This window comes from Notothenia coriiceps, unplaced genomic scaffold, assembly GCF_000735185.1.
Source record: "Notothenia coriiceps isolate Sejong01 unplaced genomic scaffold, NC01 NC01_scaffold00023527, whole genome shotgun sequence".
Taxonomy (NCBI): Eukaryota; Metazoa; Chordata; class Actinopteri; order Perciformes; family Nototheniidae; genus Notothenia; species Notothenia coriiceps.
In genome coordinates this window covers 440,255-462,749 of record NW_011356228.1, presented here as the reverse complement: position 1 = coordinate 462,749, position 22,495 = coordinate 440,255, and the positions used below count along the sequence as shown (strand labels likewise).

Here is a 22,495-nt window from a genome sequence, read left to right as displayed (position 1 = left end):
TTCCTCAGGAAATGGAGATTTATGAAGAAATTATATTTTCCTAGGTCAGGGTTAGATTAATCAAACTATTCCCCAGATGTCAAAATAAACATAATTTGATTTTGGATTTCAAGCTGGACAAAACATTTGAAAATGTCACCTTGAGCTTTAAGAAGTCGCAGTGGGTGTTAATTCTAAAACAAATTGAGTGAATGATTAAGCAAATAAAATGTAATGAATGGAAAAAAGATTGGTTATTGCCATAAATCCCCAGTTTATTTACCCGCTTGAGTCAATGTCAAAGCCACATCTGCTAGAACTTTCAAGTGTCACTGACTTCCCATCACCCTCAATCCTCCCATTCATCCAGCTCATTACCAAAACACACTGCTACTGTCATCCATGATGTGTTATTAAAGTGTGGTAACAGTTGCCTAACCTCTGAGCATGAGCAACACTTGACTTGACATTTCACGCTGGCTTCACATGAATGGGCTGATTGTTCTGCATGATTTCCAGGTTTGGCCGCATGCCTCGTCTCTCCGTCTACGCTACTACGTCCGTTTGTCTTGTGACCTTACAGGTTCAAATCCTTCCACCAACCCAACACCACGCTGCCTGGAAGGCTACTCTTGACTGTTGTTGTGAGTAGACTCGTCATCCCCCCCCCCCACCCCCTCCCCTTGTCTGTGACTCTCAGGGAAGCAGTGTGCTCCTGTGTTAGCCAAAGGGGGAGCTGGCTGCTTTCTGCTGCTGCTAAGCTTCTATTCCTTCAATTTTTCTCTGTGTGTGAGAATTCCTCAGCTTCCCATCCTTCTCAGCTCCATCCATCCATGCTGCTCCACTTCTTATTCTCTCAAGCTATCTCCTAACAGGCTGGGATCCAGGGGGGTGGGGGCTGGAAATAACCTTCACATGGCCAGCTTTACCCAGCTATCTCTCACACACAGACCGCTGCTGCTGCTGCTGCTGCGCCGACCCATGCACACATACACACAGACACACATGCCAGCTCTCTTCAAGTGAATGATGGACAGCGCCACTCACCACTCCATGGACCAGGAACTCAAACAGTTTGCTCTTGGTGGCTTTCCTGGCTCCCCCCGCCGTGTCCTCCGTAGCCATTTGCTCAGTCCCCTCCGTTCACCCTGCGATGTCTCCCCTCTCCTTCTTTTGTCTTTCCCTCTCCCTTCACCACCAAGCCTCCTGTTCCCCTCCCCTGCTCCACTTTCCTTCTCTTTGTGCTCTCCTTTACAGCACTGCCTGTCCCTGACTCTCCTTCTCTCTCCCTCTCTCTCTCTCTGTTCCCTCCCTCTGACTCTATTTTGAATGAGCAGCAGCCCTGCCGAGTCTCTCACTGTGTCTATCTCACTTTTTAGTTGAGCTGCCTTTCAGGAGCCCGGCACGTCGCTTTGAGGTGGAAGGGGGGGTGGTCGGGGGGGAGAGGGCTGTGCGGGGGTCTGGCAGGGGGGTTTCAGCCAGCCCACCCTGCCGCTCCCCCGCACAGCTGTTGCATTCCATTGGTAGATAAGGGCATGCTGCGCGGAGAGGCTGCCGTTTGGTCTAAACGGGGGCTGGGGAGGTTAGAATCAGTTTCTCTGCTGTAGCTCCCCCCCCCCAACACACACCCCCAGGGTGACCAACACAGAGGCCACGGTCAGCACAGCACACACAGACCTCCGAGTCCTGGGCTCGTTTTAAAAAAAAGGACGGTGGGCTCTTAAAGGGGCCACGCTGCATATCATTAACGCATGTAAAAGTACATGATCTGCCACACATGATGGAGTCATGATGAGCAGGAGGGTTCTTGCTCAATTAAAAGCGAAGCAGCTCAAGGTAGAGACATTACATTTGTCTTTGAGTGTAGAGCTACTCTCGTGTGCTAAAGTCACTTCACAAGCGCAGAAGGCCACGTCAAGAGCACCTTCACTTCCTGTGTTTCTGTGCTGGCTTTTGTCAGAGCGCATTTATAGGTTAGGAGTGTTTCCTCTGCTCACCTCATTAGCTTTTACCTTTCACCCACTACTCGGCCCAGGGGCTGCAGTGTAACAGCAAACAAACCGGCCGGTGTGCTCAGCAAGGGGACTGGGTCACTCAACACGTGTAATTAGGTTCTGCTGGGACTCCTTGCCGGCTGATTTTTTAAAGAGTTCTTTTCATAAGCACGCAACTGGAAGCTGAACAATAAAAAAAAACATCTCCTACTGTTGAGAAGTGATGAATAAAACACGTATTGAAATACTGTTTGTCTGGATTTGTTGCTAATGAGTCTTTCTCCAATTACTATTAAGCCCAAGCTTCGTCACCACACAGGTCATTACTCTGACTGAATCCACGCCATGTTTAGGATTATTACTCTTTCATGTCTCCTTCTGCACGAGCCCCTCTTCCTTTCTCTCCCTCCCTTCTTCCAGACGTCAGATAAGGGGAGTGAAATATTCATGAGGGTTATTTGAATGACAAAGGAGGTGGAGTGGGGCAGATACAAAGGGTGCTGGGCTTGTGACACATGTGGCAAATAGTCACTGTTATTGTTTCCTCTTCCTCTTTGCTCTGCCGGTGTGAAAACGGCAGAAACGTGTCAAAGTCAGGTGTCAAAGTGGAAAGGAAATTACCCTCAAGATGATGGGAAGCTGTGACACAACCATTTTATTCAAGGGTTGTTCATTAAAAAACGGGTCGTTATTATATACTCCAGGAAATTGTCTTTTAACCCCGTTCTTATCAACGCGAAGAGGAACACTGTTATTGTGTGGACAGCTGGTTGGTGGTTCTGGGACCTTTTAGGCCAGAGGTCATGACCTTCTTGAGGATGCACCATCCCTTAGAGGCCCAAGCTGTTTTTATGCATCCATATTATCCATTATCCATATTATCCATTAGCCGTAAAGGCGCCATCGCTAACAGAAACGTAATCCAAAGGAAAAGCAGGAAGAGAAGCAAGATACAAATGTATATCCTTCAAACTTCCTGATTATTGGAAGTTATTGATGGAAAGAGCTGGCCCTCCCATGAGTTGCTGACAGCATTAGTTTGCTTGTTGGTGACACCTGGTGTTTAGATGAGTGTACTGCTGATTACAATAATCCACCCTGAAAGGCTTTAGAGGAAATAAGGGAATCAAACCTCCTCTGCAAAATGTGTCTTTGTAGCCTCATACATACTTAGTCAAATACTGCAAAAATATCACTCCTCATTCACACTGTGCATTAATAAATAAACCTCGTGACACATAACATATGACACAGCTTTAAATATACAAGTCACACAGGCACATAAATGTATCTCAATTTCCTGCAAGGTCATAAACTCAACCCGTATCTATGCAGATTTTAAGATTGTGCCAATCTCCTGTTCAACGTCAACGGCTCAAGGATTCAACGATAACAAAGGGCTCCAGCAGCTCAGGCGATGCAAAAGGGAGCCCGGAGCGCAGGAGTACCCCCTGCCGGACCCCCACCGTCTCCCTTACCAAAGCCAGTCAGTCTCACCAAATGGTAATGTCCCAGGGTGTAGCAGACAGGGGGGTAGAGGGGGCTAACAGGGGGGGTAAGGGAGCAGCAGCAGTATTATTAATGACCAACAGGGGGAGCAAAGCGCCAGGCAGGGAAGAGCTGATAGTTTGAATGGAGGGAAGGATCCATGTTCAAGGCCAAGGTTAAAACAAATGGATGAGATTTTATAAAGTATGGAAAACTAAAAACACTCCAGGGACCGGAAGTCTAATTACAGCTAAAATGTTATTCTCTAAGCATATTTTTCTGTTTTATTTTGTAATCCCTCAGTTCCTTATTTGTCCGCAGGAGGGAGACAAACAGCTCATACTAAGAGTCATGCTTCAGATATTACAATATGCAAACTGTCTAGAGCAGAACTGGCTGCAACTAGCATTTATTTCCATTGTGGTTTACATTTTTTAAGCTGTTTTGCTGTATACAATGTCTAAAAATATCGGTAACTGCCTATGCCAGTCCTCCAGAAAGCCAATGTCTGTTCGTGACTTCTTTTGTCCATATTCACAAATTAACTTGAATGTACTTAAACAAATGTGATGCTGGGCTCACAGCTAGACCCTGCCTTATTTTAAAGGCTCTGAAAATTATTTAATATATAACTAAATAAGCAATTTATTGGTATTATCTTTTAATAGGATAACGCTCACAATCTCAAGTAACATGCTCAATAAGGACTACCGGTACATTAATGTGGTTTGATTAGATGTAACGGTCTGACAAGTTTAAACTGATTTAGATCCACATGTTTCTAAAGGTATAACATCAGCTTATTCCAACTGAGCCTCACCTACTTTAATCATGTGACAAAAGCAAGGACAAAAACTGAAATCTTTCAACTAAAATAACCCAAAATGTTGTTACTTTGTCCTTACATTTGGTGTATATGCAAGACAGCATCTCTCATACAATAAGACACTTTTAAAAATAAATAAAAAAGGGGTTAAGAGTCATTAATGGAGCGTGAAAGGTTGCAGGTGTTTCGTATCACAGTTGCTGCATTCAATCAAAGATCCTTAAGAGGATACACAAATAAATTATTTGAGAATAAATGAAGTTATCCTTGTAGTCAGATTTTCCTCGATCTATTCTAACATAACATTTAGTGGAGTTCATTATTGTTAAGAAAAGCCTGGTGAAGGTGAATGTATTCCCTTTCTGTGCTCTGTTCAGAGGAAGATCATTTGCCTCAACAATAGGCTGAGCAGAAAGAGAAAGAGGAAGGCTGAGAAATCCATACATTGACAGTTGTGGCCTGTTTTCCCTCCAATCGCTTCACAATTAGCCCGGGAGAGGAAGGAAATGGAGAAAGGGAGATTATACAAAGAATAAAATTGAATAACGGTCCTGATGTATAACGCACAGTTCCCAGTATTAACGTTTACATTCCAGAAACCAGAAACCTGCCCTCGTCAACATTATTGTCACAGACAGATGGGGTGCACTAGGGGGAATGTGGACTGTACCGAGGGCATGGAGTAAACTCTGATCCCCTCCCACTGCTGGGCCCCTCTCTTTTTCTCTTTCTTCAGTTTAAGAGCCGCACACAAAACCCAGCTCAAGCTGCTTAAAGGCCAGAGCTCTCGAAAAGCTACTCAATGGCCCTCAGACACCATCAAAGGGACTGTACAAAAGCACGCAGACCTGCACTTTCACTGAGGGGGATTAGGGAGGGGACAAGTACATTTCAGCGCCAATTTCTTGCAGCTAGGCATGTGTAATGAAGAGGAACCTACGCAGAGAAAGAAGTATCCCGTGGTGGATGAAAATAATAGGACATCTGCTGATATGTTGTGATTAAAGTGAATAGGTGGGGGGAAAAGGCTTTTTTACCAAGCACCTAAACTAAGAAGCGAGTTCAGGATCAAGGTGGAATTTTGGCGTTTTTTTTGGGACAAAGCATCTGTATCCAGACAGAGGTTATGGTTCAGCTCCTTCCCTAAAAAAAGGAGGCATTGTGGGAGCAAATGGAAAAGAAGGAGCAATAGTAATGAGCCTAGTTTCCCCGCAAGCACACCCCGAACAAGGCCTAGGGCTTTACCTGCTTTGGGGTATTTCCTGTTTTCTGTAGCCATGACAACGCTTTAATCTGCCTTGCGTTCAAATCTAACAGCCAATCAGGTGGCAGGGCAACGACTGTTGTGGCTTCAAAACTGGAGCAGCAGCTGGGGAACCGAGCAGGGAAATATTCTGGAGCTTAAACTCTAAAACTCAAAAGAAATCCCAGTTTATGAGACAGAAAGGCCTTTCAGTTCGCTGTGTTAGTCAGCGCTGAAATCATCAGGGTCAACTTTGAAACATATACAGAGAAAAACTGTCACTTTTAATGAATAAACCTGACATGTAAAATTCAGAGGGATGAAAAATAACACTGGCAGAATTATTCCTCCACTACTAACTCCCTCTTCTTTTCTACGCTGCATCCAAGCTAAGCCCTGATCTTTCAGCACAGCTCTGCCCATGCAGGATGGGAGAGAAAGCCGACAGATCCAGGGCAGCGTTGGTGTGTGCACAGCTGACTCCAAATCCAACGGATGAGAGTCAGGAGGCAGAGAGGTAGCCTGAAAAATTAGGTGCTACCATAACTACACTTGATCTGCGAAGGAATTAATGATATTTTATGCTGAAAAGTGCTGGCAGTGAAAACAACCGGCATATTTTTATTGGGTTGTATTTAATCTGGCTCTGTGCGGTGCAGTATTGAGCGCTCACTTCTAAATGGGTCAACCAGGAGCTCAGTGAACTGTAGCACCATCAGGACCCAGACAGTTTGTCTCTGAATCCGGAGCACAATCTCATTAGGAAAGCTAGCTCTAAAATATGAATGGGATTAATATGCAGCTGAAAGAAAAACCTACAGATAGTGCTTTAGGTAAGATAACAGTGATTAAAAACTGCTGCTATAATCTGCTGGTAGGCAGGGAAGGCGCCATGTTAATTAGGTTACAAAACGCTCAATATAAAAACCATTAAAAGCCATCATCTCCTTGGAAATAACAAAGTGGGGGTTCAGAGGGCTGTGTAAAAGCAGTGTTTATAGGGTGGAAATTGTATAAAATGTGTCTTCAGTATTGCAGCTATAAATTTACTATGCCTGTGTAAAATATGCCAGGGCCTCTATAAACCTATAGACCTCTATAAACAGCACAGTATGCATTATGATGCCTTGCTATACTTCAGTATTTCAGATATTGTAATGGTAAGGAGCAATACTCTCACTCTCACTGCAACTAATTAATATTTAATACATGTAAATAATTAAAGCTCTGTTCTCGATTTTGTATATTATAGTGGAACAAGCCCACCACAGTTTTCAAGAGCTAAAAAATATGTTGAAAATAAAATATGTTTAAAGGAATATCATATCAATTAAATAAAAAGAGCAAAGCATTACTCCATTTTTAATGAAAGATGTAATGCAGACTAAGATTAATGTAATTGCTAAGCATTTCAGATTGAATATTTCCTCAGAAGAGTAGTTTTCCTGTAAGCTGATTTTGTTTCCGGGGTAACAAAAAGCCATTGAGCTAGTACATTCCTCACCAGCCAAAAAAAGGAAGTGCTCTATTGTCCATTTATTCCTGTAAATAACACTAAACACAAAGCCAGGGAACATTTAATTGGATGACCTGGTATTTCGGAAACCAACGCCAAATGTGAATAACTTCTTATCAATCTCACTGCTGGTGCAGAAACTGTGAGAAAAAAATAAGTTCGACAAACTTATGAGAAACTCTGGAGCTGTATCACTCGGGGAAACATTGATTGACCTTGATGATTCGCACAAACTAAATTTCAAACAAGACAGAGTGACTGGGGTGTATAAATGTGTGTGTGTACGAGGGGAAGGGGGGGTTTTCTTCAAGAGCCAGGTCAAGCATTCAGCCGACTGTAAAAGGAGCTGATCCTGTGATCCTCTATCAGTCCTCAGAAGCTGTTAAGGCACCTTGCATACTAATGGCGCTGTTCTCCTTTTATTTAAAGTGAAGGGAATATCTGTGCCAGCAGCTGGGCCAGGGAGGGATATTTAGCTACTTTAGCCCTAGCTTTTCTGCCTATATCAACAACAAGGATAAGCTACTTCTATGACAAACATTATGTTGAAAAGGAATCTTGGTACAGTTTAAAACAGTCAAAAAACAAGTGCAGAGCAGCTTAAAAGGTTCAAGCTATAATGCTAGAGAAATCACCACCATCGCAATTCAATTTCATTTATACCCTTTGAATGGATTGACTTCTGAGTGATTAAATATGTGGCAAAGCAACACACAGACAGCAATGTGTTTGAAGTCAGAGTGTTCTGCACTTTGACATATTCTATGTTGAGTAACTACCCCAAATAGCAACGTCTGTTTTTTTTTCATTAAGAGCATCAATATAAAGTGCATGTGATGGTGCACTTTGAAATCAGCAAGCAGCTGAGTCACCAAGACCTTCATAACTCAACAGTTCGGTACCTGAAACCAGAGCAGGAAACCAAGGGAGAGAGAGAGAGAGAGAGAGAGAGAGAGAGAGAGAGGGAGGCAGAAACCTGAGAAAGGCTGTAAAATGTGCAAGGAATTCAGTGAAACCACATTTACAGAACATTATACTAGGATGAATACCTCTAGCCACAGCTTTGAGTTTTTCTGACTGAAAACTGTGAGGTGGCATGATATAATGGTATAAGCAAAATGCACATAGTTGTCTTAATGCAAAGCAGTACAATTGAGCATTTTCCTTTCTTGCCCAGAGTTAGATTAGAAGAGTATTACAACTCTCCTTTCTGTATAGTAAATAAACTGCAACAGCCGGCAACTAGTTAGATTAGCTTAGCATGGGAGGGCAAAAAGGGGGTTACAGCTATTGCTACACTATATGTAAACACAGTTTACCAGCATCTGTAAATATCACAAATTAAAACAAAATCTTGTTTGTTTGGTCTGTACTAAACTCTAAGTATGAAAGCCAAACGTTTTGGTTAAATGTGGGTAAATATGTGTAGCCCCTTTTACACATCACCTAGTCTAACCATGCAATGTTCAGAAATATTTCCTGATATTCATAGGAATCTCTAATTTCCCAAACATTTTTGGCGACATACTTCATGTGTGAAAGGGACTTGGTAGGGCTGACTTTTTACAGTAACTACTTTGTTTTTATTGCCAACATATGCAATATTTATTTAAAAGATTTAGCTGAAAATATTGATATAACTTTCATGTCTTTGTGCAGAAATATGAAGCTAGCAGCAAGTTAGCATACTTTTAAAGAATAGGTTGTTAGCATGTGTGCATTGACCAACATATTATCTTATAACCACATATCGTTTGTTCAAATAACAAATGAGCTATACACTTTTTTTTTTTAAATAACGTGTTAGTTACATTTCATTCAAGCAGGCTAGCTAGCTATTCCCTGTTTCCAGTCTTTATGCTAACTTTGGCAAACTAGCTACATATTTAATGGACATGAGTGGTATCCATCTTCTCACCCAACTCTGCAAAAAATACAATACAAAATGTCGACATATACTTTAATAAAGAGTTTAGTGCTTTCTCTTTGAGTAATTTAAGGCTCAATTAACAGCCAAAAAGCAGGTTTAGTTCCAACAGGAGTGAATATGTTGCAGGCTGCAGCTGGAGTATAAAAACTACATTTTCCTTGGGATCAGCAAAAGTAGTTCTGGCGTTAACTGTACACCCCAAATTCCTCTCCTCCCGCTGTGCCTGCCAACAGATTAACAGTGAAACTCAAACTTTTCCTGCAAGATCCAAAACACACATGCAGACTTAGCTGTGGGGGCACTAACATGAAGCACCATCATAGCATTGTGTGTGGGAGCTCTGAATCAGAGAAGGGGAGGGAAAGACGGCGGATGAAATAAAAGCCTGCGTAAAGAGGCAAAAGAATGGTCCTCACAGTCGCTTCACCGTGCATCCTCTTTATTACTCCTCAAGTGTGTGTTTCCCACACTAGACAAGGTTAACTTAACAAGCCGCGCTGGTGTCTGCGTCGGCTGGAAAACGGGGAGGGGTGGGAGGTGGAGGGGTGAGGTGCTGCAACTATACAGTGTGCCGTGTGATGATGCAGACAGGCTACAGTAGCCTACACAGTCCCCTTAAATATTCCAAACCACATCCCACACCGTTCTCAATATTCTTTAATACATTATGCACCATGCAGCTGTACACCGGAATAAGCCTAATACACCATGAGGTGGAACATATTTTTTACATTCAGATTTAATTACAGCCAGACGAGAAAAAAAACTCCGGTGCGCACTAATCCGGCTGGCAACGCGCCTACAGTATGAATAAAATATAGAAAGAATAGTTATAATGGTGGATGCGGATACAGAGCAGCGTGGCGACAGTGTGATGTGGAATAAAACAAATGGTAGCATGAGCATCCATACCTTTCTCTCCATCACTATGCGCTTTTTTTTAGGCTTTCTCAACAACAGGAACTGGAGGATGTGTCTCTGTGGAGGTGTCCGGTTCTGCGTGGCGCGGAGCTTCCCGTCACTCCTCAACTTCCTCACGGCTTTAAGACAGCAGCGTCTCCCTATCACTTCCCCATTACTGGGCAGCTAGGCGACTTATTAGCACTGGCCTGTGGGACTCCGAGCCGGGGATGGAGCCAGAGCCAGAATTGGTGAAGCCTTGTTCGGAAGGGAGCAGGAGCGCAGGCGCGGTCTCTGCTGGAGAGTCGATATAATGAAGAATTACCAGCGGCAGGGAGTGTCATCAAATTATCCTCAGGAGCAGGGTTTTTTGGGGGGTATACTGTCCGATGTTAGCTTAAACAAAGGGATTGTGAAATGATGACTATAACTTATTAATATGTGTGCACTGCAAGATAAAAAAAAATGCTATTTCTTAGCTGATATTAGGCCTCATTGATCATGGTATTAAAAAAAGAAATGTTTATTCAACAACATCCAGCTCCCTAACGAAATTAATTGTAGCACTTTCTCATAAAGCACCATTTATATTATTTAAGTTACTGTAAACTATAAAATGTATTTAGTAATGCTAAAAATATGGCTGCAAAGGTTCTGTACCCAAGTTCATTTAACGATTACTAACTAAAATAACATTACTATATATAGTTTGGTGTGCAGCTAGATATATGTTGTTTTTTAAGTTTTCATCTGTATTCTAAGGCAATTTAACACAATGAAATAAAGCAAATTAGACCAATTAGGCTGTATAGCAAGAGGTTTTATCAGAAATTCAAGCATGTCACTTGTAGGTGAAATGGATCCAGTTCATATGTCAATTTCTATTCTAAAATGCACAAATGACAAACATGGTAAGCATGGACCCAATCGAATACCTTTAAGGTTCTTGAAACCAGCACAAAAAAAAAACATTTTGAGGAGGGCAGAGACCAAGACGTCTGTGTAACGGACTGTTGCTAACGGTTTATTAAAAAGGAATACTGGATACTGGAATCGGCAAGTTTGTGAAGCACAATCGATAGGTGTGTCATGTCAGCATGTGTGACTCGAAGCGGAGTCAGAATCTGAATTCTATCAGTGAGACAAGATTCTAAACTGTCAGTTGACATACTATATATATATCCTTCCCAGTTTACGTGTCCTTGAGCAAGATACAGCTCCTTCTCAGGTGCACCAGCTCTGATTATGACCTAACCTATAAACTCCTTGAGGTTCTACAAAGGAAGAGTTTTTGGAAAGTGCAGCACAAACAACTGGGTCAAAGACGTGTATCCAACAAAGCTTTCTTTCCGCAGTGCAGCCCACTCCTTCCCACACACAAACTCAATCAGGTTTACTACTGAAGCCTTGGCGCAACACCAGCAGAAAGAACAAAAGATACTCCTCGACTGAAAATGTCTCTGGAATACTGTTAGAGAATCTTGAGTTGAATGTGCAAAAGCATCCATGGTTAAGATCTTACCTTTATCATGAGACATGGTTGAATATTGAAGCCAATGAAGTAATTGCATATCAGCAATTGTGTAAGAAGAAGGAATTCACTTTTTATTAAATTAGGTTCACTGAGGGAGTGGTTGCATAAGAAGGAGACAAAGCAACACAAGAGCCTTTTGAAAATGATTTGTTCAAGGCGCCATTAACTTAAATATCTAAATCCAACCAAGTGAGGGTGTTCCCAAACAAGACTTTATTTGATTTTGAACCCACAAGGATTCTTGTTGATGAACAAAAATGACATAAGGTTATTCAGATTTTTTTGGCAGATGTAGTCTAATGTTGACAAGTAGATCCTGAGGTTTTCTTCTCCTTTTCATGGGTCTCATTTAGTCCTGGACATCAAAATAATCTATCACAGGCTCTTCTTTAACCATCTTTGACCATGTGCCTCCACTGACAGCCCTGGGTGGAGAAAGGAGAGGAAAATGAGTCATAAGCAGACAGTAAAATCTGAAAACTAATAAAAACAGAGAGGAAAAACCATCAGCATAATTCATCTTTATTCTAAATAGTATGGGAATAAAGTTCAATCTCAATCTGTTTGAGGACACTTAGCACATTACAGGAATTTGGTTTATGTTACAGTCTTTTGAACCACAGAAGAAGACTTACTTGCTGCTGTGCTGCTTGATGTGAGCGATGGGAGGAGGGGCCCTCCCAGTGGTCTCTCGCTCTATCAGTGATGTCAGGGTTGAGTTTGGACAGGCACACTTCCCTCTGAAGAAATGAGCAAAAATACATATTTTTTAAATTAACAACCAACCTTTTTATGTGAAGGGGAAGTGCCCAGCCTACATGTAAGTTACTGTTTGAGTAATGTCCTACTTGTGGGCTGTGATGACGACGTTGCGTTTGGGCTCGCTGTCGTAGCTCACGCTCTCCACAGTGTAGACCTCGGCCAGCTCGTGGATGATCTTCCGGTGTTCTCGGTTCATGGGCGGGAAACAGTGGCTTCTCTTTGTCTGTTTTCCCTGCAAACAGCAGTAATGTGTCTATTAGGAATGTATGCTGAAAATGCCTCACTGATATGCTTCCTGCTGCCCTCCCCTGACATTTCTAGAGACATTAAGATCAAAAATCAATTCTCAAATAAAGAGTGAGAAGATTCAGAGGATGAAAAAGCAACATTTCTGCAACACAACATTTTTTCAGACTAATTATGACTCTTTCCTTGTGAAAAATCATTTTACCATTCTAACCTCTACAAAGGTCTTGGCTTTTCAAGAGTCGTCCCTTAGTTCCAGTTATGGGAAATGTTAATGCTACAAGACATTTAAGAATATTATGTGATTCCAACTTTGTAGCAAACAGTCTGGGGAACACCGTTTTCTCTTTCAACATGCTCCTTTGAAGTCCATAGATACATGCTTTTCTCGGTCACATATGGTTGTGAATGTGCGGATGTCCACATCATTTTAGCTGTGTAGTGCATGTGTGTTCTGTAACAAGTTTGACCCTTTTAATACACATTAAGAGTTTGTATTACAGGTTTATTTCTGAGAATACCATGAAGAAAAACCCTCTCAAATGCTCTCAAAACAAGGCCAAGAGCAGAAAATGAAGTCATTAAACGCAGCACAATATGCAGCCACATTAGGATGTGATAAATATGAGGAAACCTTTTCATAAGCAGACTGAGGCAGAACATCTTTGACCCCATGATTCACTGTTCCAAAAAGAGATCTTTTTTTTGGCAAAGAAAACCAAAGCAACAGTGACCTTGACAGCCTCCCTCCTATTAGCCTCAAAGCGGAACAAAAAAAGAACATGGAGACTATTTTTCCAACTGCCCCGTGAGGTGACTACTAATTTAGTCTGGCTTAGGAATGGATAATAAAGAGGCTTCCCCTTCCGGCCAGAAATATAAAAGCTACACAGCTGTTTCTATCTTAAAAAGGGGAATGGGACAGCTGTATATACAACTGGGTCAGGCAGTAGTGCATAAAATAAATACTAGTATATTTACTATAATTATTTGGGGTGGTTTAATTAAACAAGTGTAGTTTTTTGCAAAGGCAGCTTTTGATATGGTATAAATATTGAGAACCCGCATCAGAAAATACATTAACTTTGGTTTGAATTTAACAACGCAGTTATGTCATCTATGGAGTGTTGTGACAGTTTGTTGCATCTGAACGCCGATTGGGATTGCATTTCTGAGTAGCTTATTGAAGAAAATGATGCAGCACAAATGTTCATGACAGAAGTTAAGGTTATTAGTTTCTCCTCAGTTTTTGCTGCCTAAGAGCAGTGGGCTCTACAAAGCCACCAGAGGGAGCTTAAGAAGTCACCCTAACGGTCATCACCATACTGGCACAAAGGCGCTCTTTGTGCCGTCTTACCTTATTAGCAAGCTCGACAAGATTCTTGATCTCCTCTTCTACGTCCGTGACGAATCTCAGGTCTTTTCTGAAAGCGAGAAAGGAAAAGAACATCTTTATTTCTGGCCGTGGGAACAAACTGAACCGACAAACCTTTAATGAACGGCCGTGGTGAAACACAAAGGACAGACCTGGCATCGTCTTTGAGGCTGTCGCTGTAAACAGAAGTAGAGCGGGCGTTGAAAGGGTCAGAAGATGAGTCTATCTGAAACGCCTCGGCCAAACGTCTGTTCCTCTCCAGAGTGGCACACTCCTGATCACACTCAAGCCTGAGAAAACAAGGCAGATCATTTACAAATAAACACAAGTGCAGATTTGACATCAAATCTTGAAGTGTACTAATCGCTGTACTAAAATAGTTCTTATGAAACAAGATAGTTCTTAGTGGCTGCTGTAACCCATTACATTGGATTGATTTAAATATTAATGCATAAAGAAAAAAGTAATCCGTCAAAGCGAACAGCAAATCCATTTCTATGCAGGAGTACATTTAAATAATGTTTCATTATTGATTACAAAGTATTTATCATGCCACGCCTCACATCTCTAGGTCTCTCTACCTGGTCTGTTTGAGCTCCTTCTTAGTGAGGAAGGGCCCGATGTCCATGGAGTCTCCGAGCTGCAAGTCCGACAGCTTACTGGCCATGGCGATGGCTGCATACCTGCAGAGGGATTTGTGGACGTTTCAAACACACTTCATATTCACAATACTAACAGCTGACCAAAGAGCCTGTTTAACCGACCTCTGATATGAATTGGCTGCCTCTGTGCAGGCCACCATCTCCTTTCGTCGACCGCAATCACACTGTAGAGCGACCTGTGGAAGGAACAAGTATTAGACCCCGTTAAAACATCTTTAGTCTGGTGGAAAAAGGCTTTTGTAAGCAGGTTAATATGTTGTTTGATGCTGTGTGAGGAATTCCCGCAGTAATCTTTTGTTGAACTTCTGAGGTTGGAGTGCAACTGTTATTATTTCTTCCAGGTTTCCATGACAATTACACACTATTAGGGCAGATTTCTTCCATGGCAGGTGTCCACCATTAGAAGAACAGAAATAGTACACAGCTGGACTGAACAAAACCGGAATAATTAGATGATTTAACCCCTGAATAAACTGAATGTATAGACTTAAAATACATTTAACCTGGGTATAAAGTAATTCAAATTAGGGAAAATTAGTCCTGTGCATCCAATCCCTGACCATCTGCTCATCACTTGTAAGCCATATTTGTGCTCCAGCTGTTGTCGGTGGCAGTGTGTGGTACCTTGGTGGTGCAGGTGGAGCGGGGGCAGCTGCTGTCCTGATGACAGGGAGCGGAGCAGGGGTGGCCGCAGTCAGCCCGCGGCAGAGCGCAGGGCTGCCGGCAGCTGCCTTCTGCCAGACACTCGGCCCGGTGGCAGATCCGTCGGCAGCGGTGCATCTCACACGGGAGCATCTTGTCGCACGTCAGGCCGCATGAGATGTCCTGCAGGTGACACGCGATGTTGCTGCGTTGCTGCGGGTAAGGAAATAGGAGACATTAAATCAAACAGAAAGTCAAAAGACATATGCTACACAAATATGGCCAGGATCCGTTGAGTTTTCGGACTATTGGGTTGCAGATTAGAACTTTCCAAAGGGGGGTGCGTTTAGCATGAAACATTTGAAATAACTAAATGATAAGTTCAAAAAGAAAGTAGAAAAAAAGTGAAGTCATAGAAAACTATTTCTGCTAAAAGGTTAGCAATGATTGAGTCAGACCTAAACATTTCAGATGTGTGTATCTCACTCTGCTGTAACTTTTATTCATGTACCTTTGTTATTCATGTTTTATGATCTTGTTTTTAAATGCCATTTTATATCTTTGCTTTTAAAATGAGTGTTTTCAAATGCCATTCTATAACATGTTTCTTAATGCTCTTGATGTCTTTCATTTTTGTAAAGCACTTTGAATTGCCTTGTGTATATAAATAAACTTGCCTTGCCTAAATCAGAGACAAAAAGAAAATAGGAATATTTATGCAATTTATAAGAAGAAGTTACCTCGTGCTTTCCCATGCACCATTTCTTCGTGAGGTATGTGCATGGTGGACACTTCTCTTCACTGTGGCAGTTGTGAAACACTAAAAGGGAAATGAATGTAAGTATTGTGATTTATTTATGACTATTGTGTATTTGTTTTGTCTTATCTCACCAGGGTGGTCGCACTCGTGTCTTCTGGTACACATGTTTTTGCACTCTGGTGGCTTTGTGCCGCAGGGGATGGGCGGGTACAAGACAGTGATTCCACAGTGACACGCCAGCTCATCAAAACCTACAGAGGAAGGAATCAGGACGCCACAGAGGATACGAGCCGTTTGGGAACATCATGACACTATCATGCCAGACACATTACCACGAAGATGATGCATCAACCTGAATTTTTTTTTTGGAAAGGCGGAATAGCTATGACTCATAAAACACAGTTTGAGTCCTGAGAACGCCTGCAGGACTTACTGGACTGCCAGCAGGGCTCACAGTTTCCACGGTGACAGGGCTCCTGGCAGCGGTGGAGGCCACAGTTGAGCTTGTAGCCGCAGATCAGGAGGCACTTGTGCTCCACATTCTGGACAGACACACAGAATCCACCACCTCATATCATCTAGTGCTGTCCCAATCATTTCAATTCAACTGAGATTTTGATAGTAAGACCTTCAATTCAACACATAAGAACTTTCAACACTTTTAGAACATGTGTGATGCAATCTCATTTGTGTGACTCGTAGCCTCTTTGGGTGGAGGTTGCATTAAACATTTACATAAAAATGATGATTTTGGGAAAGTAATAGCGCGTAATGTAATGTAAAAGTGCTTTGGTTATAGTGAAGTATGCATTCTTCTGGTTGCACATTGTGCTTATTTAAAATTGAAGCCCAATACTGTTTTTTTAGTGGTATAAATATGTTGATATTATCCAACTGTGTAAGAATAATGCTGCCAGAAATGTCTCATCTCTAAAATGGCCACTTTCACCATGTTTAAATTGCCTACAGTAGTGTTTGGAAAGTTGAAACTACACAACACTACACACAGTACTCACCACACAACACAGCTCGCCGCACTTGTGTCGGCCGCAGGAGCGTTTCTTGTTGCAGCGCTTCTCACAGGTGAAGACGAGCTCCTCTGGAAGTGAAACACCAGACAATGTAAGAGGGTTTCAATCTCACATTTGTTTTCATTTCACCCGCATTTGTTTGAAATCTTACCTTCCTTTTGGATCGTTGCACAAGGGACCTCCTGAAAAACAAAATATATTTTAACACTGATATCGTAACAGATCACATATTAGGAACGACAGGTGGCAGAAAAGCTGAAAATAAATGTATTCTGGAGTTTCCGCCTACCTTGGTCTTGGCGCGACATTTGCATCTGATAGTGGACGTCAGGGAGCACGGCCCGCAGCTACCCTCATGGCACAACTTATCACACAGGTGGATGGTGTCTGGAATATAACAATGTTTTCAAATTACTTCAGCTCAGGTTAAGCTAGCCATCAGCTCACAACGCCAGATCCATGTAGGGTAGCTAATTCACTTTTAGCTGGCTATCCTTAGCTTAAGTTACAGTTAGCTAGTAGAACGCCTCTGCCTGAAATGAACTGTTGAAAAGATATACAACTTTGCTTTCTAGCTACATGACCGTCTGGATTGTTACATGTAAATTGCTTCAAACTTTACCTTTAACATTGTTTTTATTAAGAGAAAACTAAACTCAAATATTGCAACAAGACATTAAAAAGCTTTCTGACAGCTCATATGTTTTCATATCCTATATCGGGTCAGTTTCAGATCTTGTGTGAGGATATCTTCACTTCCCTTCTTAACATGTCGCACTAATTGAGGAGAAATGATTTAGAGTCCAGTGGGAGAGTCTTCACATTGCACTTCCTCTATTTGAGTAACACTTTGTCCCTTATCCTTACCGCTGGAGCCACAGGCCAGGGGTTTGTTGCAGGTCTTTCCACAGGAGGGGATGGCATCAGAGCAGCTGCGTCTCTCGGAGTATCCCAGCTCCAGGAGTTTGGTCAGAGGGGTCTGTCCGCAGGGGCACGACTTCACCAGGCTGGGGGAGAGCGGGCACGGCTGGCACGAACCGCGGTGACAATCCTGCTGGCAGCGGTGAGCTTCACAGTTTAGCATCCTGCATGGAGGGAAGAGAGCGTCAGGCAGTAGAACAAAAACTGTGGTTGGATATGATTAGCACTGAGGCGTGAGACTTACTTTCCACATTGTTTTTGACAGGAATAATGTCCCGAACCATTGAACCCATCTTTATCTGTGCCACACAGGACTTCACGAGGGGTAACGCCACAGTAGCAAACTAAAAGAAAAGTAGAAAGAAGAATAAAGTAACATTAAAGACCATGAAAAGACATTTGCAGGATAATATTCAGATCATTGGATTGATCAGACAGAACACTCACCCTGCTGGACCTGCAGCTGGCAGGGTGGGCACGTCCCACTGTGGCACACCTGGCTACAGATGTGTTTAGCACAGTTAAGAAAGGCTCCGCACACCTTGTCACATTGCAGGACTGCACCCTGTCCACAGCGCATCGGTCGGCTGAAAATATATAATTGTGTCAATATTATAGGGTCAAATCCACAGCTAACAGGAAGAAATCTCCTTGGTAACACATGGGATATGAAATGTCCGAAGATACAGGGAGAAGCAAACATGATTAGAATGAGTACCTAGTCTTCCCACAGGTACAGGATTTAGTTATAGAGGCAGGACATTGAGGACACGGTCCAGGATGACATAAGCTGAAGGGAGACAGAGAAAATATAGGTAAACACACTCTTCTAGAGAATATTTGATCAATGACATTTATAGACACGTAGGTTTTTCACAATGTCTCCCTGAAAACACCCTAAAAAAACACTGATTTCCTGTCATTTTCAGGCTCACATGTTACAGGGGTGGTTGCAGTCCGCTCCGCTCCTTTTCTTCCCACACATGTCACCACAGCTGTGTGGAATCTCACTGCGCTGCCACTCAGGGTTTGTCACTTTACCTGCCAAAGAAATGTGGAACACAAAGAGTGAGACACGCTCAACACGGAACTAAAAACAGGTGAGAAAAATACTGTAAAAGCACCAACTTATACATGAAATGATATAACCTGAAACCTCATATATTACACTTTATAATAGGTATTTGCATGAATTAAACAGCTACTCACCACAGAAGCAGGTGTAGGAGGTCGGTTGTTTCGGGGCAACATTCTGGCAGGCCGGACAACGCCAGCCTTCATTTGATTCTGAAAAGCAGATTATTTTATTTTAGTATAAATACATATACAGTATGTGAAACATATTCACACAGGCCTCAAACTGCAACGCAAACTAAAACAGTTGATGCAGCAGGAATGTCAAAGCCCGAGAGCCGTGTTGTTTTGTGAATGGGGCCACAGAGCCTAGTTATTGTCCACAGCAGTATAATACATTACAGTGGATTATGCTGGGGTCTGTTGTTTTGTAGCCTCACAGAGATAACCCTACTGAGAGGAGGGCGTGTCAGTGCTGCTGATAGTAAACATCCAGCTGCTGTGTGAGGTTGTACCGTCTGCCTGCGAGGCCGGGGATCGAGCCCACTTCTTGATGCAGTTCAAGTGGAAGACGTGGAAGCAGCTCTGGCAGCTCCACACCGGCGACATGCAGCGGATGATGTCACAGCAGACCATACACTCGTACTTCTCCTCAGACAGCTGCTCAATCAGACAGCCTGCGGGGGGGAGGGATCACAGGGTCAGGAGGAGGCAAGGGGGCTTTAGATTATTCGCTTTTTAAACCTGAAAGACCAGAGGGAAGTTCAATCAGAGAAATGTGATGTGCTGAGGAGCGCTGTTCAAACTCGCACTGTCACTATATCAAGATTTTACCATACGTTTTAGGGACCAAATAATAACCATTAACATTATATATACATGTCTATAGAAACAAATATTTCTTATGCCTTTTCTGGCAAATGAACTACCTTTACATACGGGGATGTAAGAGTAAGAGTCAGGCAGCAACTGTACAGAACATACAAAACTAGCAAATCCAGTGAAACAGAAATGTATTATTTATAAGATATAATCATATGTGTATTATTTAAATGATATCTCTCTATATATATAAATATATTTTTTGTAAATATCATTGTTAGCATCATTACTGATATATTTCAAAACCCCTAGTTCAAACCAAAAGAATATATATAAAATATTATTATGATAAAATACAGGGTAATGATGTACAAAGCATTTAGAATTGGCAAACAGTGTTAGATAATTGACTGTGTAACTTTGAAGCTGCCTAATGGTACAAATGTAATGCTATGTCAAAGGTGGTTTATTAGAAAAAGTGTCTTTATGCAAAGATCACTAAAGAAATTAGTTTGATACAATCACCTTAGTATCTGATTGATTTAGTTTTATTTCAATATCACCGACTCCTTGGTTTCCATATCAGAGTTCACATTGATTTACCTGTCTGTGTCTCCTTGCTCTCTGGCACCTTGTCCCAGCTCCTCTGGCCCGGCCTGTGGTTCTGAGGATTTGTTCTCCTCCCCCCTCTGGCCTGGAGAGGCGCGGGTCGCCCTGCGCCTCGGCCAGCTTTACAGGCAGCCGGATCCTGAGACGATCTGCCATATCGGGGGTCATCTTGGACAATGGCCCTCCTCTCTGAGCCCGTTTCCTCTTGAGATGGTGGTTTGGGTGGTTTGATTGGTCCTTGTCTCCTTGCCTCAGTGGGTTTCCTCTGATGATCATCGTATTGAGAGTCCGGACCTGTCCTGCTCCTCTGATTTCTTTCCCTGATGTCTGAAGGAAGGTTTTCTCCTTTGCGGTCGTAGGACCTCTGACCTTGCATGGCTGTGTTGTTCTCCTTTAAGCGGGTGCCCTTTTCATTCTGTTGTCCTCTTTTTGGCTCCTGGATGAACTTCCTTGGTTTTTTAGCCCGGGCATCTGGGTCTTCAGCAGATTGCTCTAAATTCCTGCCCGCATCTTCTCTTCGCCAGCTGGATCGGTCAGGTCCATCCATGGGATTAGGCCCGGATTGAAGCCCGCCGGCACCTCTGTGGTTACCATTATTCTGGGCATGATCACCTCCAGGTCTTTGCCAACTGGAGCCACCAGAATTTTCATTTAGACTTCTATTCCCATCTCTCCTCCCTCTACCTCTGCCTCGACTTCTGGCTCCATCATCTCCGTGGTAGGGAGGCTGCTGATGCAACGCATAATTTGAATCATCATGGCTAAATGGGGTTTTGACACCCTGATCAAAGTGTCCATATTGTTGAGAAGGATCATAACTATTCAGGTTCCTGTCATTGCAGTATCTGGGCCGGCCTCTTCTGGATTTTTGCTGATACGGTTTTGGATTTGATGCCCCATTTGGATTGAGGTCAGGTGGTTCTGCAAACAGAAAAGTGACAGCTATGGGTATAATAATTGCAATCAAAATAGTCATTTTTTTTAATTAAAGGAATAAAAACTGATCACAGGTCATTAACTGTAAGTCTATAGCAGAGCCAAAGATACGAGAGCACCACAATTAACAATATTTGGTATGATTTACAAAAAACTATAAAAGCAAATGTGATATTTTAATAATGGTATGGGTTCATTAACCTTTCTTGGCTGATGTACTATTCTACTACTATTCATATGCAAATTATGTAGTCAGCCGTTGTGCTAATACCGATTAGTAACTAAATCACAAATACACCAACTGCAAGACAGGATAGTCACATGTCTATTAACTCCTGGTACTGTATTTCAGATCAGGTGTAATGTTGCGTTTCAAAGTTCACGGTTACATCATCCTGATGACACCAATAAGAAAGGCTAACATTAGCAACCGTTGGAAAATCCAATGCGCATCATAAATGAAAAATCAGCTCGCTTATGTTAGCTGAAAGTTCACGTTAGCTCTCGTTAGCTTTACATCACACTAGCTAAATTACTACACAACCGTTATCAAGTACATTAAAGTAGCCAACCCAGCATTACCGAGACATTCTGTTAGATTGTTGCAGTAAGAACTTGTTTTTTGACTGTATGGATGAATTATTAAGACAGAAAGTGAGTTACCTGAGGAGCCCTCGGCCATTCAGTTGAACTCTGGTTGCTGTTTCTCCCACGCCACAAGTTTAACACCACAGACTGTTTTTCAGAGATATGACAAGCCTATCTAGGTACTCCGCGACAATAACCACTCTCTCGCCTTTGTTCTGACTGTTCAAATGTAGTCAAACTCCCTAAAACAGCAGTTACAATCTACTCCAACCTTCCACTCACTTTATCAACACTAGCTTAAAGCTAACATAAGCTATGTCAAGAGAGCGAGGATCTAAAACGGAACTTCCGGTCAGTATTTTTAAAGTAAAACGGAAGTCATTAAACATGAAATATTTCACCGCATCTGACAATACATTTCACATAAAGAAGAATCATTCGATGACCTTATTGTTTTAAAAACAGAGGAAAAACAGAAAAACAGGTATTATAAGTATTAGATATTAATAATAGTAATTCGCTGCGAATCACTGGGAATGAAGATTACATTTCACTGATTTTAATGTTAATGGAGTCCACAAGGTGGTGCTCCATGTTTGGATTAATGGGGGATATTATTAAATGTTATAACTGTTCAACCACTAAAGGCTGTTCTTT

The 22,495-nt window shown here is 42.3% G+C and overlaps 2 protein-coding genes across 10 annotated transcripts in view; both read right to left on the bottom strand.

Annotated features, from left to right (window-relative positions):
- LOC104954583 (SWI/SNF-related matrix-associated actin-dependent regulator of chromatin subfamily D member 3) overlaps positions 1–10,115 on the bottom strand; it is a 30,675-nt gene extending 20,560 nt beyond the window's left edge. For 3 of the 8 annotated variants that reach the window (XM_010781719.1, XM_010781722.1, XM_010781725.1), the window contains exon 1: positions 1,027–1,360. In XM_010781719.1, coding sequence (XP_010780021.1) covers positions 1,027–1,104 — 78 coding nt within the window. In that variant the 5' untranslated portion in view covers positions 1,105–1,360. Of the gene's footprint in view, positions 1–1,026; positions 1,363–9,888 lie in introns of those variants that run through there. The other 5 variants (XM_010781717.1, XM_010781718.1, XM_010781720.1 and 2 more) reach the window with 3 other exon arrangements.
- A 1,488-nt stretch (positions 10,116–11,603) lies between these two features.
- nfx1 (nuclear transcription factor, X-box binding 1) lies at positions 11,604–22,154 on the bottom strand. Of its 2 annotated transcripts, XM_010781715.1 has the most exons (23): positions 21,914–22,154; positions 20,309–21,235; positions 19,399–19,560; positions 19,019–19,096; positions 18,745–18,850; positions 18,528–18,599; positions 18,257–18,396; positions 18,054–18,153; positions 17,756–17,973; positions 17,178–17,275; positions 17,040–17,070; positions 16,874–16,956; positions 16,291–16,399; positions 15,989–16,108; positions 15,838–15,917; positions 15,080–15,310; positions 14,558–14,631; positions 14,375–14,476; positions 13,946–14,083; positions 13,776–13,842; positions 12,259–12,404; positions 12,046–12,150; positions 11,604–11,835 (listed from the first exon to the last, which is right to left on the bottom strand). In XM_010781715.1, the coding sequence occupies exons 1-23, from the start codon at positions 21,930–21,932 to the stop codon at positions 11,760–11,762; spliced, it is 3,282 nt and encodes a 1,093-aa protein (XP_010780017.1). In that variant the 5' UTR covers positions 21,933–22,154; the 3' UTR covers positions 11,604–11,759. The 2 variants fall into 2 exon arrangements, with proteins under 2 accessions (XP_010780017.1, XP_010780018.1); XM_010781716.1 differs by lacking the exon at positions 11,604–11,835 and having other exon boundaries at positions 12,042–12,150.
- Between the last annotated feature and the right edge of the window lie 341 nt (positions 22,155–22,495).

Coding starts and splice junctions, on each gene's coding strand:
- nfx1 (XM_010781715.1), bottom strand. Junction 18,851..19,018: donor CTCCTACACCTGCTTCTGTG/GTGAGTAGCTGT, acceptor TTTCTTTGGCAG/GTAAAGTGACAAACCCTGAG. Junction 17,276..17,755: donor CCTGGCCTGTGGCTCCAGCG/GTAAGGATAAGG, acceptor GTTATATTCCAG/ACACCATCCACCTGTGTGAT.